Source organism: Haliaeetus albicilla, chromosome 16 (genome assembly GCF_947461875.1).
Source record: "Haliaeetus albicilla chromosome 16, bHalAlb1.1, whole genome shotgun sequence".
NCBI lineage: Eukaryota > Metazoa > Chordata > Aves > Accipitriformes > Accipitridae > Haliaeetus > Haliaeetus albicilla.
Genome location: NC_091498.1, coordinates 32,462,402 through 32,479,154, shown reverse-complemented (window position 1 = coordinate 32,479,154; position 16,753 = coordinate 32,462,402). Strand labels below are relative to the sequence as shown.

General features: G+C 47.5%; 3 protein-coding genes across 7 annotated transcripts in view; 2 read left to right on the top strand and 1 right to left on the bottom strand.

Moving 5' to 3' along the window:
- The window catches only part of CCDC9B (coiled-coil domain containing 9B), a 53,753-nt gene extending 47,455 nt beyond the window's left edge, over window positions 1–6,298 (top strand). For 4 of the 5 annotated variants that reach the window (XM_069804367.1, XM_069804365.1, XM_069804364.1 and 1 more), the window contains one exon: window positions 3,822–6,298. The gene's annotated coding sequence lies outside the window, so the exon portion shown is untranslated. The remainder of the gene's footprint in view (window positions 1–3,821) is intronic. The other variant, XR_011328257.1, reaches the window with a different exon arrangement.
- A 5,731-nt stretch (window positions 6,299–12,029) lies between these two features.
- INAFM2 (InaF motif containing 2) lies at window positions 12,030–13,481 on the bottom strand. Its single transcript, XM_069804368.1, has one exon. The coding sequence runs from the start codon at window positions 13,149–13,151 to the stop codon at window positions 12,696–12,698; it is 456 nt and encodes a 151-aa protein (XP_069660469.1). The 5' UTR covers window positions 13,152–13,481; the 3' UTR covers window positions 12,030–12,695.
- A 165-nt stretch (window positions 13,482–13,646) lies between these two features.
- Window positions 13,647–16,753, top strand: part of PLCB2 (phospholipase C beta 2) — a 62,212-nt gene continuing 59,105 nt past the window's right edge. The window contains exon 1 of the mRNA XM_069804363.1: window positions 13,647–14,370. The gene's annotated coding sequence lies outside the window, so the exon portion shown is untranslated. The remainder of the gene's footprint in view (window positions 14,371–16,753) is intronic.

Sequence of the window (16,753 nt, the reverse complement as noted above, 5' to 3'; positions counted from 1 at the left end):
TTGAGAAAATTAATCTTAACATCTTTAGAGAAAATGCAGCTGGGGGTAGATTTCCAGAGCAGCTCCAGGGATCTGACCTCGCAGCTCTGGCTGACGTAAACAGGAGTGGGGCAGGCAGGGCCTGTGTGCTGCAGGATCGAGGAGGTCAGAAGAGGTCAGCTTTCTGATGCAAACCAGTGCTAAAGGTTGGTGCAGGAAGCCATACAAGCAGAAACCAACACTTCTCAATACAGTTATGGAGCTACCGAAGAACATACCAGTTTCCTCAAGGTTCAAGAGACAGGAAGATACCATCTGCTGCAGTTGGTCTAGGACTGGCAGGGTGAGGTTTCAAGGGCTTGACTTGAGTAGCATTGTCCTCCCTGGTCCTCCCTGCAGCCCACAACACCTTCTGGAGCCCACCATCATGCTATGGGCATTTCACATTCCCAGAGCATGTCTTGGTACCACGTATCACCAAAGCAGAGAGTTTAGTCCTCATGCAGAATTAGGCGGTGGTATGGCTTAATACAGGACTTGACATAGTTATCTTCATACCTCTGGAGCGATGAAAAGCCTTTCCCATGGCATAACATGGGAGAATACTGTTAACATTGGAAGACACAGGGATTATGTGAGAATTGTTCAAGAGAAATGTACTTGGACTGAAGAAACACAGGGAAGGACTCCAGGAATGTTCAGGGAATGGTTGTTTAGTATAGCAAAATGAAGGCAGAAAGTGATGGAGTTGTGATCTCTGCAAATACCATGGGGTAGTAAACATCAGTGAAGGAGAAGAAACATTCAAGCCAGAAAACAATGCTGGTGCATGAATCAATGTATTGAAGAAGCCCATGAATAAATATGGGAAAATTAGAAAAAGGTTGCTACCTGTCAGAGGATGGATGAGTTGGAAGCGTGCCATGGTTCAAGCAGGGACTCTTGTCACCTTTGAGGCTGGCCTGACCAGCATGCTTTGGCAGGGATTAGGTAATGTGGTGCTTGTGACAGCAACAGGATGGATTTGGTGACAAATTTGTATATGCTTCTGTCAAAGTTGGTGACCACTGTCAAAGCAGATGGTTTCACTGACACCCAAAAGAATTAGTGTACACATCCCACCTGGAAACATAGGGTCTTTACTCCTAAATCTCTCTGGCACTTTGCAAGAGCTTCTGTCTCCTCTTTGGTCTGTCAGGGTGACTTGAGGAGAGAAGGAACTATTAGAAGCTGTTAACTTGCCGAGAGTCACAGACCAAAGCTAGTCATTGGAGCACCTATAGTTCCTTATGGCTACTTATTGAAGCTTAACAAGTCTAAACATAATTTAGGGCTCTGACAGGCAAGCTGTTGCCATTCTAAACATTGAAAACAGAGCTGCTCTTGTAGCCTGCAGTTGTTGCTGTTATTGCAGAGCTGGCGGAAGGGAGCATGTGCCCATACCTCAGCCACCTGTGTTAACCCTCTTAATGTAAACCCCAGATGAAAAGGAGTTAGAGATACATGTACCGCGTTGTGGTCTGCCATGCCAAGGGGCACAGGCACATCTTCCTTTCTGCCAGCTCTGCTGTTGAGAAGGAACAGGTAGACTGTAGAGCATGACAATATCTTAAACCACTCCAACAGGAATCTCCACCAAAGACTGTCTTTACATATTTAAACTCATCAAGGGTTGCAGTGATAATTTTTCTACCAGTGGCAAATTTAGACAGGATTAGGATTTTTTTTTCCCCCTTAAAGAAATCAGTTCTAATTCAAATGGGAATTAATTCAGAGATGTCCAATGGACTGTGCTAGGTAGAAGATGTCTCATGATCTTACTGGTCTTTTTTCTGGCCTTACTGTGTATGTTGGAACAGCAGATATATCTATCCACTTAAAAAATGCTAAGTGAGAAAATCTGGTATGATGATGTCTAACAGATGGTCCTTACATGTCATGTCTGAGTTTGCCTTGTGGTATTTCACAAGACTGTCTGAGTGGTCCACTAAGAACAAAACTGTCTCTGGGAACTCTGGACCTGCCCCAGGAGACACCCAACAAAATTATGTCTTCCAACCCAAGCAGAGGACAGATAGCACTAATCTCAGCTGAAGGAAGAAGGGCCAAATTGCCAGACTTCATCAGCTACATTCAGCTGCAGTCTTCAGGGTCTTCATGTACATCCACCTCCATGACATGAGATTTAACCAGTAAGTCCTACAATGGGCTGTTGTTGGCTTGGCTGTGAAAGTCATCCCAGTGACGTCCCACGTCCAGCCAGGCTCTGTCAGGCTGGGAAATGCGAGGCAGACGGGCCCTTTGAGATAGACCACCAGTGATCTGCATTAATCCTCTCATGTGACAGTGACACATGGAGGGAAATCTGGCACTGCACCCCCTTGCTGCTGATGGCAGTGTCAAAGGCAGCACACAGCCGCATTGCTCTCCTGAGCCCCGACTCACAACAGTCACGCCAGCGCAGAGCTTGCTAAATCTCTGACTGGCCCTTGAGTTATGCATGGAAAAGAGGATACAGTGTGAAATGAGAGAAATGCTAATCACTATGTCTAATTAAGAGAAGTAATGGCTTTAAAGCTCACCAGTGTTGTGGCTGCAGAGACTCACTCATGCACAGAAAGAAGGTGTCTGTATTGAGAGGATAATACTGCAAAACGGGAGAGAGAATTGTCTACCAGCACTAATAGCACAGGGCTGTCAAAGAGACTTTTGAAACCATTAATAATAAAATAGATTAACAATAAACAGAACTAGCTCTGGAGTCAGTTCAGACTTGTAAAACAGATTACTTTTTATAATATTTGGACCACCAAGCGCAACTCTGAAAATCTGCTTTCTGGCCCTTCCCAGTAGCATTAAATCCAGAAGTGTGCTGCTGCAGCATTGAGCAACCTCTCGGCAGCAGGATATGGCCAACCCCATCCATTGCACACAAACAGGACAATGAAAAATGTCTCCAGCAACAGTCTTAGAATCTCCTCTCAGCTGTACATAGCATTGACTATTTCAGTACCTCAGGTATGATTTCAGTGCAGTTCCTTATTAGATACTCATGGCTGTGTCCTTAAATGATTCCTTTAGAGATTTCCTTTTTATGTGAGCCAAGCTTACTACCGCCTCTCCTGCCTTCATGGTATTTCATCCATTTTTCTTTTTATATCCCTCCTCTGCCCTTTCTTGGGAGCTTTGGGTGCTGAAATCTGCATCAGCAAAAGGCAGATCTGTGGATTTAAACATGGATGCAGGAAAATGCTAGCTCAGCAATTCTGAGCAGCACCCAAGCTTCTGGCAACTGGAGAAAGAAAAAGTCTTCCTTTCCCAATTAAAATCAACGTATCTGGGTCTGGAGGCAGCTACAGGACAGCAGGCTCCACTCACAGGTTAGTTTTTTCACTAGAGAAAAGCCGATACACCCTTTTGCCCTTGGCAAACACAAGTGCTGCACCTCTAGGCCAGGTTTCACAAGAGAGGACCACAAAGCCTTACCCAAAATCAGCCTCTCCTCTTGTTGCTCCAGGTGCTGTACAACCACACACAAAAACATATAAAGATTGTTGTTCTTGAGACAAAAGGAGACAGTAGTCTTATCTAACCCAGAGGAGGATTGGGAGTGTGTTTCATCGAGACTCATACACTCAGTTCATCCCCTGGGCTGCGGAGCCCCCCGTTGCTCCCATCGGATTTGGCAGGCAGGTATCTGGGTTATGCCACAGTGGTACCTCCCAAGCAGCCCCAGCCGTGCCGGAAGGTCAGGCTGAAACTCAGCAGACATTTTTAATTTACTGCTCAGCAGTTCCCTAAAGACTGATAATCCCGCTGCCGTCTCTGCTCTTGTTTCACAGGATAACGTGCTGAAGGTGGTGGATGAGAAGAGAAGAGGAGCACAAGCTTGTCCTCACTCTTTGACCTTCTATGAAATCAGCTTTCAGCCCTTCAGCACCCATTCACAACACACGGGGTCCCCCATCACCACCCCCCACTCCCTGCTAACTATTTTGGCATCACCCTTTCCTAGCTGTATGCCAAAGGACAGGGAAGGGTACAAACACTCCCAATCTACAAAGAAAACAATGTCACTTATCTTTTTTATTTGTTTTGCCTATATTGCAGCTGTGTGGCAAGCCAATGAAATGTCTACTGGATGCACTTTATTTTATTTAATAACTAATTCTGTTTAAAGTTAAGATTTAGGTTTCTGGGCACACCACCAGTTTCCTCCCTCAGAGGCTGGCAGGGAACTGCATGTGCTGGGAGGACAGCAGGGGCTGTGCAAGCTCTCCCTCACTGTTAGGCAGGGAGCAGGCGACTGACAGAACATTAGGAGACAGGGTGAGAGGCATTACGTTGTAGTTCAAGTAGGTAGATGAAAAAATAGTGTTCAGAGCCGCTCATGTACTAGAGGTTTGTATGTGGTTGAAGTGTTGGCAGAGATGTACGGTAGTTGCATGGGCCGCAGGGCACAAAGGGGATGGAGCATTCTTCAGTTGCACTGTGGGGTGCAGGTGCTTTTGACAAGCACACATCAACCACAGCATCTCATCCTTTAACAGCTTGCTTTCCTCCTCCTGTTAGACGTAGTTGGGCACAAGCAGCAGAGGCTGAATCAGCACATCAGGAGACTGTACTTTTTTCTAAGGAAGGTGGCTGCTAGATTGAGCAGGTATGTACGCAGCTCAGCAAAACACCATGCCCACTTCATAAGACCAGGAAGGCTGCAGTAACTGGAGATACTTGCAGCTCTGTGTGTCAAGCAGGGCAAGGAGGAGGACAGCACAAATGCAATAATCTTCCTTCTCCACCACACTGCACAAAGGAGTTGGCAGCAGGACCCAGGCCAAATTGGAGCTGAAGGGCTAAGGCTTCCTATCAAATGCTTTCACCTTCCTGGTTGTGCCTTTCATAGCCTTGTGCTTGAATAAAAGGGCAGCAGTCCCCCTGGAAGCTGCCATGCAGACATTTTGACCTGGCCTTAAAAGACACCTTTCAAATCGAGGATCTGGATGAGCATTTACAAGCATAAATGTGCAAGAATCCCACCTGCTTGGATTTCCAAGCAGCTAAAAGATTCACAGCAAACTAGGACCTAGCTGAAATATGGCTACCCATTAAGGAGAAGGCAGGCACAAGGAATAACACAACATGATTTCTGACTTCTGAATGACAGAGCAGAGAGGATATCACCCTCATTTTGAAGCACTGCTTTAAAACTTGATGCAGGAGTAAACGTACATGCAGACATGTATGCGTGGAGATTTATTGGATTTTATTGCAGGATGCATTCGCTAACCAAAATGGCAGACTGCCTTGGTGATAAGGTTGGCATGTGTGGACAGAAATACTGTACGCTGTTTTAATAAACTAATATTTGCACAGATAAACCTGTTGTTTTTCCACGTAACTTAGATCCACGGCACCTATCTCATGAAGGACAAGCCTGGGAATTTCCTCTACGTGCCAAATTCAGGAGAGTTTACTGGCTTCAGACCAGGTATTTTCAAGAACCAGAAGTGTGCAGCTTTCATGTTTTATCAGTAGAAACATCTTCACCCCACCAAAGCCCAGACTGGGTTTATTTGGACTTAGCCAACAGATGAAAGAACAGCTAGCTCAAAGCCAGATTGTAAAACTGCTCCAGGTCCTGGAGATTCTCCATCACTGTTAAAGGCTGATTTTCCTTATCTGACTGGCTCAAAAACTTGCTTACAATTGTTTAATTTTTTAATTTTATTTTTTTTTTTACATCAGGTCACTGACCTTAGTCTTGGTCCAGTCAGACTGAGTCATTACCAGCATATACCAGGAACTGGCTTGCCTCATGATCCATGCAAAATACAGTCTCAGATCAAGACCTTGTTGCACCTCAGCAGCAGCCGGGCACACAGCCAGCTAGACAGAAACTTTCACATTGCCCCTAGTCCAGCACTTAGTTGTAGTGATAAAAAACCCAACTGCAATTGTTGCTGTATCTTACCAACCTAGACTCCTTTTTGAAAGGAAAGTCATCACTTTTCCCCCATTCCCTCCTTTTTGTCCTGCAAATCCAAGTAACTTTGCATTTAATGATGCCTAGAAGGACTGAGTCTGTACCAAGCTCCAGGGATGGGCCCGTACAGATAGTGCCTGTTCTAAGTGTAATTTTTTTCCTGCTCATTAACACTTTGCTGGAATGCACTTTGGTTGGTGCCTGGATTGCAATTTTTCAGAAAACTGTGGTTAGCTGTTTCTTCTTTACAATGAGAGAAAAGACTAAAGAGTTGAAAAATCTGATGTAGAGGGATTATTTATATGAAATAAAAGTTGTAATGAGGAAAAAGCTCCAGTTTCTTAGTGTTTCTCAGTCCCACATGTAGAGTTTTCTGAATGGAATCAGTGATCTCTGCTTTTTAGAGCAACAGCTCCAATTCCGATTGCTTACCCCTTAGGAAAGTGCTTAACTCTTGGACTAGCTCATCTAATTCACCCGAAAAGCTCACTGCAGTCATGACAGCCTGCATTGTAACATGAGGCTCACTTTTTCATAGAGGCATCAAAGCCTTCTCATTACCACAGCACTTTTCTTGCAAGCAAATGCGATGGCAGCTTGCAGAGTGCAAAGTCATCTGCCTATAGAGGTACCTGTTTCCTCCCAGCAGTGGTTGGTAGCTCAGGGATTTTGTGAAAGCTATTCTAGCTCTTCTAGACAACAGGAAAGCAGCAGTGACTCTCAGGCAGAACACCTTTTTCTTTAAACCAAAGAAACAGCTTGCTGCTAAACACTCTTTTAGCTGGCAAAATTTACCATCAATTTCAACACAGCAACTCTGTAGCTAAAATTCCTATCAAAATGTATTTCAGACTAGCAATCAACTCTTGTATAAAGAGATCAATTTAAAAAACATCAACCCAAGGACAAAAATATGTCTGGATAAAGTTGAATACACTTCCAAGGCTTTACCAAGCCAATTACTGCAAGAGGCAACAACATGAAATCTTGACAGCAGTTCCAGCTCTCCATTCCTACCTCAAGTCCAATACCTACAGCAGAAGCATACCACACAGACTACTAAAAAGTAAAGCCCTATACAGTCTAGCAGTAGAAACAACAGAAACATTCACTGATTTTCCACACCAGTTCCCCTCCACATAAATTGGCTGCAAATGGCATAGGAGCCTGAAGCTAAACCAGCATTTAGTCAGAAATTTTTGTATTAAAAGCGTGTAATACAGCAGTTAGTGCTTTTTAAGTTACGTGGAAAGTTTTTAAAGTCAATTAGAGGCACAGAACAGGAGCAGGGTACAACACTGTTGTGAAGTTCAAAACACTGCCCGCTGCCTTCCCTTGGAAAGGTTGTACAACAGCTTGACCAGTTCACAGGCTCACAGACTCTGCAGCTACTGGCAGACAAAACTAAGGCATTGGGAATTCTGCAGCCATTTCCATATCACACCAGCTTAGTGCAGCAACACAACAGCTGACCAGAGATGAGGCTCTCCCCAAACTGCCTCCAAAAATACATGGAATAGCCAGAAGTCAAGCTTCACCTCCTTAGTTTTACGCTCCAGCTCAGGTATGACTGTTTCTTACACCATTCCCCTATCCACACACTTCAGCACCTCCAGGACTCACTGCCAGCCATCAGTAACCACCCCCACCCCCATGCATAACCCTTTCCAGGGCAGCCCGCTGAGATTACTTTTGACTTCTCTGAAGGAGATCCCTGCTGCCCAGAAGCGGCCACCGATTTTGTTATTAACACTACCCCACAAGACTGCTTTTCAGCTACAGTTGTGAATTAAGTGAAGATCTGGAGTAAAAATACCACCTTCCTCGTCAGAACTACAGCCCAGTCCCAGGAACGTGGGATTAAGATGGTGTGCATTACATCAGTTGAGACCACGAGAGAACATGCATGGGGAAAAGGTAGCTTTTGGAAGATGAAAACATGAGCCAGCTGCTGGAGCACATTACATGCTCCAGTAACTTTTTTCCCAGCTATTTCCCTTCCTCCTGGTCCCTCTGCACACGAGTTATACCAGATGCACTCTCCTTGAACAAATTGAGCTCAATGGGACAAGACCAGTGTGTACAGGCAGAGGGCAAGTATTATATGTCAATACGCAGGTGGAAGCCCACAGGCATCTACATGCTAGGAAGGAACCAAGAAGGTTTGAGAAAACATCCTCCGATCTAGATACACCTTTGACTGGACATCATTAATAATTCTTCACTTATTACTTCTTTTAGGGAACGCTTCTATTTGCCAGCGCTTGCAGTTCAAATCCTTCTGTAAGGATCTAAGCAGAGGCAGCATTACACAGTGCTGGAGGATCACCATTGTCATGTGACAGTTAGACAAGGCGGTATTAGCAGAAATTTCCTCACAAGAAGTCCGATTCCTCCCTCATGAGACTCTTCTCAGTCAGAAAGGAAAAGCAGAACATGACTTGGTCTTCCCTCCATCCTCTTAAATGATTACTGTGATTAGGAACTGGAAAATCAAAGCTACCGTGGTATTTACCTTCCCTTGGCACTAGACAATGATGCAGTCTGTCACTGTGTTTCAGAACTAAGTTGCACCTGAAGCACAAATGTACGGCAACTTCTGTTCTCTATGCCACAATTTTTTAAAGGCTCTTATGAGCACAAAAGTACGGAACTCAAGCCCTAAATGATACAGAGAGTCAAAGCTTGGAGGAAAAGTTGGCGTTACAGATTAGCATGTTTAATCAATAAAAAAACTGAAGTAAAAAAAATGGAAGCACAGATGCCACTATTCCAGCCATATTCTTACAGCCATCGTGTTTTTACAGGAGCATCCCACAGTTCAAAGTTTTGAGACTCCTGTTAACTTCCTTATATCACTAAAGCAAAGGGCCTAAGACCAAACATTTCACTTGTGTTTAATTATCTTCTTTGTCCAAACTGACTTTCAGATAAGTCCCTTTCATACTGATGCACACACACTGGAAATACGACACAGCTCTGTTTACAAGTAACCGGCAGGACAGCATTTGTGTAAAGGGAATAACCCTCACCAGCAATTCCAAGGAAATAACATTACAAATCATGAGGTTACAGCAATTTCTATCTAGGAAGCAACACAAAAGCCTGTGCCTTATCTTGCCTGATACAATTACACTAAGTGAACTGACGACTTTTTTTTTTTTTTTTTTTTGAGGAGCTATGAAGGGAAAGACTGAATTGGAGCTGAAGTAATACAAAAGATAACAAGACAGTCTGCCTTTTAAACCTCAGGTTTACCCGAGACTGGTGACCACACCATTTTAGGGCACTAAAACAGTATGTTCAGATGCAGATGACTGTCTTAGTATAAAGATGGCAACACAATGCAAAAATTCACAGTCCAAGATGGCAATCCAGCTGTTATCTGCTGCAGCCAACCTACTTCCCAAGAAATCCCTAGCACCCTGCATTTTGAAAAGTTAGCTTACACCTCAAAACCAGTCCAGACAAGCCATTTTGGTTACTAGAAGTATTTGCAAAGTACACTTAGTCACCGATTTCTTGGACAGTCTGCCATGAAGAGAGCAGCAAGCACAGAGACTGGCTCATTGCAGGCTGGCAACAGTAGTATCTCCAGGGGAACATATTTTCCTACAGAGGACTACGATTCCTGGCTAGGGGAGGGACGTAGAAGCGATTTTAGCACAAGAATCTAGGTCCAAAAGGGCTTTGGAAAACGAGGCTGCTCAAATCACAAAAGCTCCCTGGCCATTAGGCCAGCAGTCCGCAATCCTTCTGCATCTTTGCAAGACAAAGTTTCCGCCCTGTTGCACACTTAGTACAATAGTAGTGAAGTAATAGGATGCTCCAAAGCCAGTTGTAACAGGTACAGAAATAGCAGTGTTTCACATCTCAATTTGTCAGCAGAAGAGAAGATGCAAAAACACAGTCTGGGAACTCATCAAGCCTGCACTTTCATACAGGAATGAAGACAGCCACAACCATCTTCGTACTGGCTCATCAACTATTTTTAGCACCAGAAAGGGAGGCAACTGTCAGCAATGGGTCTATTGCCTTTGATAAAGCGGTTCCGAACACCATCACTGTCCCAAAGATCCCTTGCCACTCAAACCACAAACCAGGTGAAAAGCTTTAAGTTGTTCCTGCTCCTGAGTACAAGGCATCTCTCCGCAGTTACATGACAGGTTGGAAGAGGGCCATGCAGCCCATTTAATTCAATTCACTTCCTCTTCCATCTGCTCTACGCAGCCATGCTCTATTAGTCTTCTGAGAGCAATCGTATTTAAAGCGAAAAATGCCAGGAGTCTGTGTATATCCAGCATACATTGGATGTACTGTTCAAAGCCACTGTAGACTCACCAGTTCTGAGCTGCAGGCCAGGACCAGAGATATCCCAGCATCTGTGTAATTCCACCCAGCTTTTATTTATCTTCAAAGGTTTTAAAAGTTACAACACAAGCTCCCTCCCCGAGATGCTTCCCAACTGGTTCTGCATTTGGTACCAGAGCCAAGAAACAGACAAAACTCAAGTGGCACCAAACAATGAGCCTGGTTTGTTTCTCTTTTACTCATTCCTCCCTTAGAGACGGAGCCTTTCTCCCTACAACCAGAGGTATACACCAAGGAGAGCAAACAGCATCATTATCACCAGGACCCAGAGCTCCTGCACACGTGTGGCAGCCCCACGAACAGGTATCAACATGCTGCAGGCAGAACTGCCAAGGCAACAAAATCACCCACTGCTACAGAACAGACACAAGCAGAGCTAAACCCAGCTATGATCCAGTGCTGCTGCCAGGGTACCACCAACCCATCCACTGCAGTGGGTAAACAGGAAGAATTTAGAAGCAGCTCAGGAGGAAAGAAGAGGACAGCAGGGCAGCCGCCTGCTACACCGGCAGCTTTGGGCTTTCAGCTCCTTCACCAGTTCTTCCACCTGCCCTGCAGAAAGGTGGCAACGATCACATGCACGCTTTTGGCTAAAATGACTAAGTGTGATCTTTTTTCCTTCCCACCAGCTAGCTTTCTTTTCTAGCGCATTAACGACATACAGTTTCCTGCATGCTCTCCAGAAAATGGAAAAGGAGGGTGGAAGATCACACCCCAAACACTCCCCATACACTTTTGCCTAATTTCTTTCTGGAAGCCCTCTGTTCCTGGTTTCTACCTTTGACAGATGCTGTAAAGGAATGCTCAGCTGACAATGCAGGCTTACCACAACACCACCAGTCCAAAGCATACTGATTTAGGTATGAAACAGCTATTTTCCCACCCCTCCCCAACTTTAAAAAAGTGCCGCATTTTACAGTACCTTCGCGATTTGCACAACTGAAATATGTACACCGCGTTAGAGCACATTTTTATCCCTCGGCAGAGGAAATCTGAACTCCAGGGATCATTTCAGAGGGACGCAGAATAGCCCGGCAGCCTCACAGTTAAGGCATTCAACCAAAACCGTCATCAATCTGAAAAGCAGCTGCTCAGAATGACAGGGGTCTTACAGTTTCCTAGTTGATAGCCCTCATCCTACAGTCATTAAAGGCCAGGTTTTTTTGCACTGTTCATCAAGGAATAGGGCTGCGCAGAACATTTCTGAAGACTACACGGCAGGAAAACATCAAGCCGGGAGGAAAGCCTGCCCAGGGCACATCACAAGCTGGCTGGCACAGACCTACCTCCTGATGGCACAGGCTCCAGGGTGCCACCGAGGTGCCGTGACAGTCTGTAAACTCAGCCATCCCACGCAGGCAAGAGCAAGGGTGTACAAACCACAAAGCCCACCGCACACTGCCGCAGCTGCCCATCGGCGCCCACCGCGAGAGCTCCACCTGCTTCTGTCAGGAAAGATCAAACCTTCTTTCATCACCAATGCTTAGTTGCCATGATTAGCGGGAGTTAGGCACGTATGGAGGTTTCTCCAGCCTCACCTAAGGAGACCAACGACACATGAATCAACAACATTATATGCCACAGCTGCCCATTACAGCAGGCAAACCATTTTTGCTACCCGGAGAGCCCTTCCAGTTCGACATTCCTCCCAAATGAACCTCCCACCACCAAAGAGAACATACTGTATTACAGAGACTTTCATATTGGGAAAATATTTTAATATCGTAAACAAGTCAATTTACCTTTCACATGTTTTTAAATAAGTTTATGCTCATTGTTAAACAAAACTGGTTTTACTTAAACAATAGATTACAGCCTCTAAATTCGTATTGTTCCCAGCTGATCCTGTAAATAGTGAGGAATCTTGGACACCGACATCCTTTTATAGGTAACAGACTGGCATAAATAGCGCAGGAATTCAATGCAGGTTCAAAGGGAGAAGCTAGCCCTGGTGAGGAAAAAAACCGAAGCCACAAAATTCCCTTTCGAGGAAAACTGGGGGGGGGGGGAGATACCGCAGTTCTACCAAGTAAAAACACGTCCTTCCCGCGCCGGCCCCCGGGCCGGCTCAGTCTCCAGCCCGAGCTCTTCGGGGCTCGTCCGCGCCGGGCGTCGCGGTGCCGCCTCCCCAGCGCCGAGCGCGGCCGGTGCGCGGGGGCGAAGGAGCGATCCCCCCTCCGGCAGCCGCGCCGCCGGCCTCCGTCCCCCGCCTCCCGGCCCCGGCGGGGGGCAACCCCCCGCCGCGCACACACGCACACGGACCCCGGCAGGCGGCACCGGCCTCCCAGCCCGAAGCGCGGCCGCCTGCCGCCGTCCGCCGGGCCCGTCTTCCCCGCCGGCCGGCCGAGCGCTGACGGCCGCCTCAGGGGCTCCGGCGCGGCGCGGCGGTGGCCGCCTCGGCCCCGGGCGGCGGCGGCGGCGACGACGCCGCCGCCGCCGCCGCCGCGTCCGGGCGGTCCGTCTTGGCGAGAGCGGGGTCGGGGCCCGTCCGCGGCGGCGCTGGCGGAGTCCCCTGCGTGGGTCCGGCGGGCGGCTGGCTGACCGCGGGGCCCGGCGACGGCGGCGTGGCGCGGGGCTGAGAGGTAACGGCGGCGGCGGAACCGGAGCCGGAACCGCCGCCGCCGCCGCGCACCGGCTGCCAGATGAGGCTGTAGTAGACGGCGAGGACGATGGCGGCCAGCGAGACGGAGAGAACGTAGGCCAGCACGGTGGCCAGGCGCACCCACTTCTTGTTGGTCTTGGCCGCCATGCGCGCCTTCTTGTCCCCGGTGTAAGTGGCGGGTTTACCCCGCTCCGCCCCCGACTCCTTCTCCTTCATGGGGGCCCGGCCCTTGGCCCGCTGCTCCACCGACCCCTCCGTGGTGGGGCCCGGCCCGGCTCCGCGCCGCCCGCCCGCTCGCCTCAGGACATGCTGCTGCTACCCGCGGCCCGCGCTGCTCCGGCAGCTCCGCGGAGCGGGGGCGAGGAGGCGGAGCTTAAAGGGGCAACACCGCCCGGCGAGGGTTTGTGTTTAAAGGGGCGATGTTCCAAACGCGCCCCCAACACCCCCCCCCCCAGGCGCGCACCCGGCTCGCTCTGGGGAGCGGGGTGTGGTCGCTGCGCGCGCCGCGGCCGTTGAGGCGCTCTCTGAGGGGGCGCGCGGCGGCCGTTGGGCGGGCGGGTCGGTCTGTCTGTGAGGAGGCGATGGCGTCCGGCGGGGGGGGTCCGGTCCTTTTACCCCGCTGGGTCTGCCTGCCTGCCTGCCGGAGTCCCCCCGTCCCCCCCCGCCCTGCCCTCTGCCGCCGTGCGTGGGTCCGCTCGGGGTGGAGGGTAGGGGTAGGTACGTGAGCTGAGGGGTGGTTTAGGGCTCCGCCTGCTCCGGCGGCGGCTAGCCCCCCGGGGTCTGCAGGGCGGGAGGTGTTCTACCGAGCCGTTCCGAAATTAAGGCTTGCTCTTCGGGCTGTGAGCCCGGGGAGTGCTGCAAGGAGGGGTGAGCGTGAGGAAGGCTCCTGGCAAAGGGCTGGTGTAGGAGGAGGAGGTTAGAAATCTTCCCCTCTGCTTTCTCTTCTCGATGGGAGTTACTCGGTGTCTCCCTGCCTGCAGGTACGTGATGCTGCCGGCAACTTTTGTGAAGCTTGAAGGAGGCCCTAGCTAAGCAGCAACTTTTGGAGACAGAGGCTGTTTCGTTCCCTTCAAGTTGGGCTGATCCCAAACCTACTGATACAATCTAAAGCTGCTATTAGGATACGGATTGACCTTACTCCCCGTGTGTTAGTCCCCCACAAAAGCATTATGTTGGCTTGTTCAGAAGACAGCTGAAACGCTGTTCTGGGGTGTGGATTAGCCTTTTTATTTTTTTCTTTGTGATGTAAGATGTTTACTTCCAAGAATGATTTAGTTGCTCCTTTTACAATAACTTTCTTTTTCTCCCTCCCTTAAATCTTAGGCCAGTCAGGTGTGTTGCAGCAGAAAACCTCTTGTAAACAAGGAGTTGCAGCTCTGAAAGAGGCTAATAGCAGCTGGAGAAATGACTGTCACCCAGAAAGGCATCAAAGGAAGTGAGTGATTGAGTTCTGAGTAGCATTTTATTTTTACTTTCAATAGCAGGAAGAAATATGGAGGGTTGGGAGAGAAAGGAAAAACCTCTTGAGTTTTTGCAGGAAGAAGTATGAAGCTTGCAGCTCTGAGGAAGACTACTGGGGCAGAAGATATGTTAGGGAATAAAGTGGAGTAAGTTCAAAATAACTGTAATTCTTGTGAAAAGGTGGCTTGTGTTCACTAAAAGCTCAAGGGCTGCTGTGCGCACGTGGAAGGGTAGCACTGCAATGATGATCTGTGCGCACTGACCCTCAACGGGGCATGGCAGGGATCTCCCAGTGTCCAGCAGCAAAGGGAGCCTTCTGAAAGGGGCTGTGAAGCCCCTCAGTGAGGGGCACCTGGCTGATTGTTCTTACAAGGGCAAAGGAATTTGGCGGACTAAACTTTTTGGGAGAGAGCAGCTATGCAAATGTGGGACAACAGCTGCCTTGCCAGCACTGGCAAGGGTAGCAGTGATTTCGCTGCCTGTTCAGGGCAGAGGGGGCATATTGCCCATGGCAGGGGGATTGGACTAGATGACTTTTAAAGGTCCCTTCCAACCTAAATGATTCTAAACAACAGCTAATTACATGCTCTATCCTCCTGAAATATTTAATTTTCATGAAATGTTGCTGTAACCCAGTATGCCTGGGAAACATTTGTTAGTAGGTATTAGGACTTTTCTATGGGTCCCCTTATCTCTCTTGCCTGATTTATTACAGCTGACTGCATTTTTCTTGTTGAAGGCAAATTTCACACACCTGAATAGCATGAGCTGGCCCCCTTATCTCTCTTGCCCTGATTTATTACACCTGACTGCATTTTTCTTGTTGAAGTCAAATTTTGTACACCTGAATAGCGTGAGCTGTTGTCATCCTACTGACACAGCTTTCCTGAGTCATAGAAATGTATCTTCTGTGTTGTTCTATAGATTCTATACAAAAATTTTCTTGGGCTGTATATGTTTAAGTTAAGTGGTACATGTGCATTTATAGCAATTCCTTCAAAGTGGATTTTCTACTGATTTTTCAGGCTGTTTTCTCTCGATGATGGGTTTGTTCCAATCCCTTTCCCCTTGCTTCTCCTATTTCATTCAGCAGCTGTCTCCTGCTCCATCTTTTCTTTGCATTTCAAAGAAAAATTCTGTAACTTGATTAGGACTTCAGCACACCTTTCCTCTACGTATGTCACTGAGCTATTTATTTTGAGGTCAGAGACTTTTCGGTTTCTGTGCTACAGAGTATTTTAAGATTGAGTTTTGACCTCTTTTGTCTAGCACAATTTCTTAGATATTCAGCTTGTTTTTTAATCCATTCTCTCAGCTGCCGGTCTGTATTCGCATTCTTGCTGGCCTTCATTTTCCTGCTGTTGAATGCTGCAAAGACAGGCAGAGGCAGAGCCTCACTGGTCTGCTGTCTGTGTCCACTCACAGTTCTTCCTCAAATCCTCTGTGCAGAAATCAGTTCATTCCAAACCCCTGTGCTGTCTGTGATCTCTGGTGTGGCCACTGATACAATTTATCATTGTCTATGGTGAAAGCATGATGAATTACTACTTCCTGCAAGTCTTTTCCCTATGTTCTTCCTTAATTCTAGTTCTGGAATGTTGGGGGAGAGGATTGACATATACAGGTGGTTCCTCTGGGGCTGAATGAGGTCTTGACGGTTTTTGCCTGATGCTTGTCTAGTCCATATTGTCTTCCCACATTTTAAGTCTGTCTGTGGAGATGCTACGTCCTCCTTTATTGCTTAACTCTACCCTGTTGTAGTGTCTAGAAGTTCGTAGACAAAAATCAGAGCTCTGGTGTCGCTCGGTATTCAAATGTATATTATGCTGAGTTTGATAAAGGATGTTTAAAAGAGTCAGCAGAAATAGGCACAGAAGGTAACAGTGAGGTGGTAGGCATCAATGTAATAAAAAGCAGTTAGAGCTGCGTATCTTAGTCCTATGTCCCCAGAATTAGTTTCCCCTCTTCAGGGAAGGAAACCAATCCTTCTTAATCTCTGTGCACATGATTGCTGCTCTTTCACTGGTGCTGCTTTTGTTTTCCTCTACTCACCAAAACTTTGTTTATAAATCCAACAGTTAATAGCACTCCTTTGCCATCAGTGGAGGTCTTGGCAGACTCGGTTGGCTAAGGACATGCAATGTAGTTGTAGAAACAGTCCCAGCAAAGGTAGTGAGTGTGGTGTGGTTGAGATCCTGCTACACCTCGTATCATTTGAATGTAGATTCTAGGAGCAACTAAAGCTGCTCCAGCTAGAAAATGTGGCAATAGATAATTCAACATGAGTTACACTCCTTCCTGCCTTCCCAACTCTCTTACTCCTCTCCCCTTCACTCCTCAGGACTACAGATCTGTAG

Excerpts from the sequence above, each read along its gene's own strand:
- INAFM2 (XM_069804368.1), bottom strand. The coding sequence starts at position 13,151 with ATGAAGGAGAAGGAGTCGGGGGCGGAGCGGGGTAAACCCGCCACTTAC.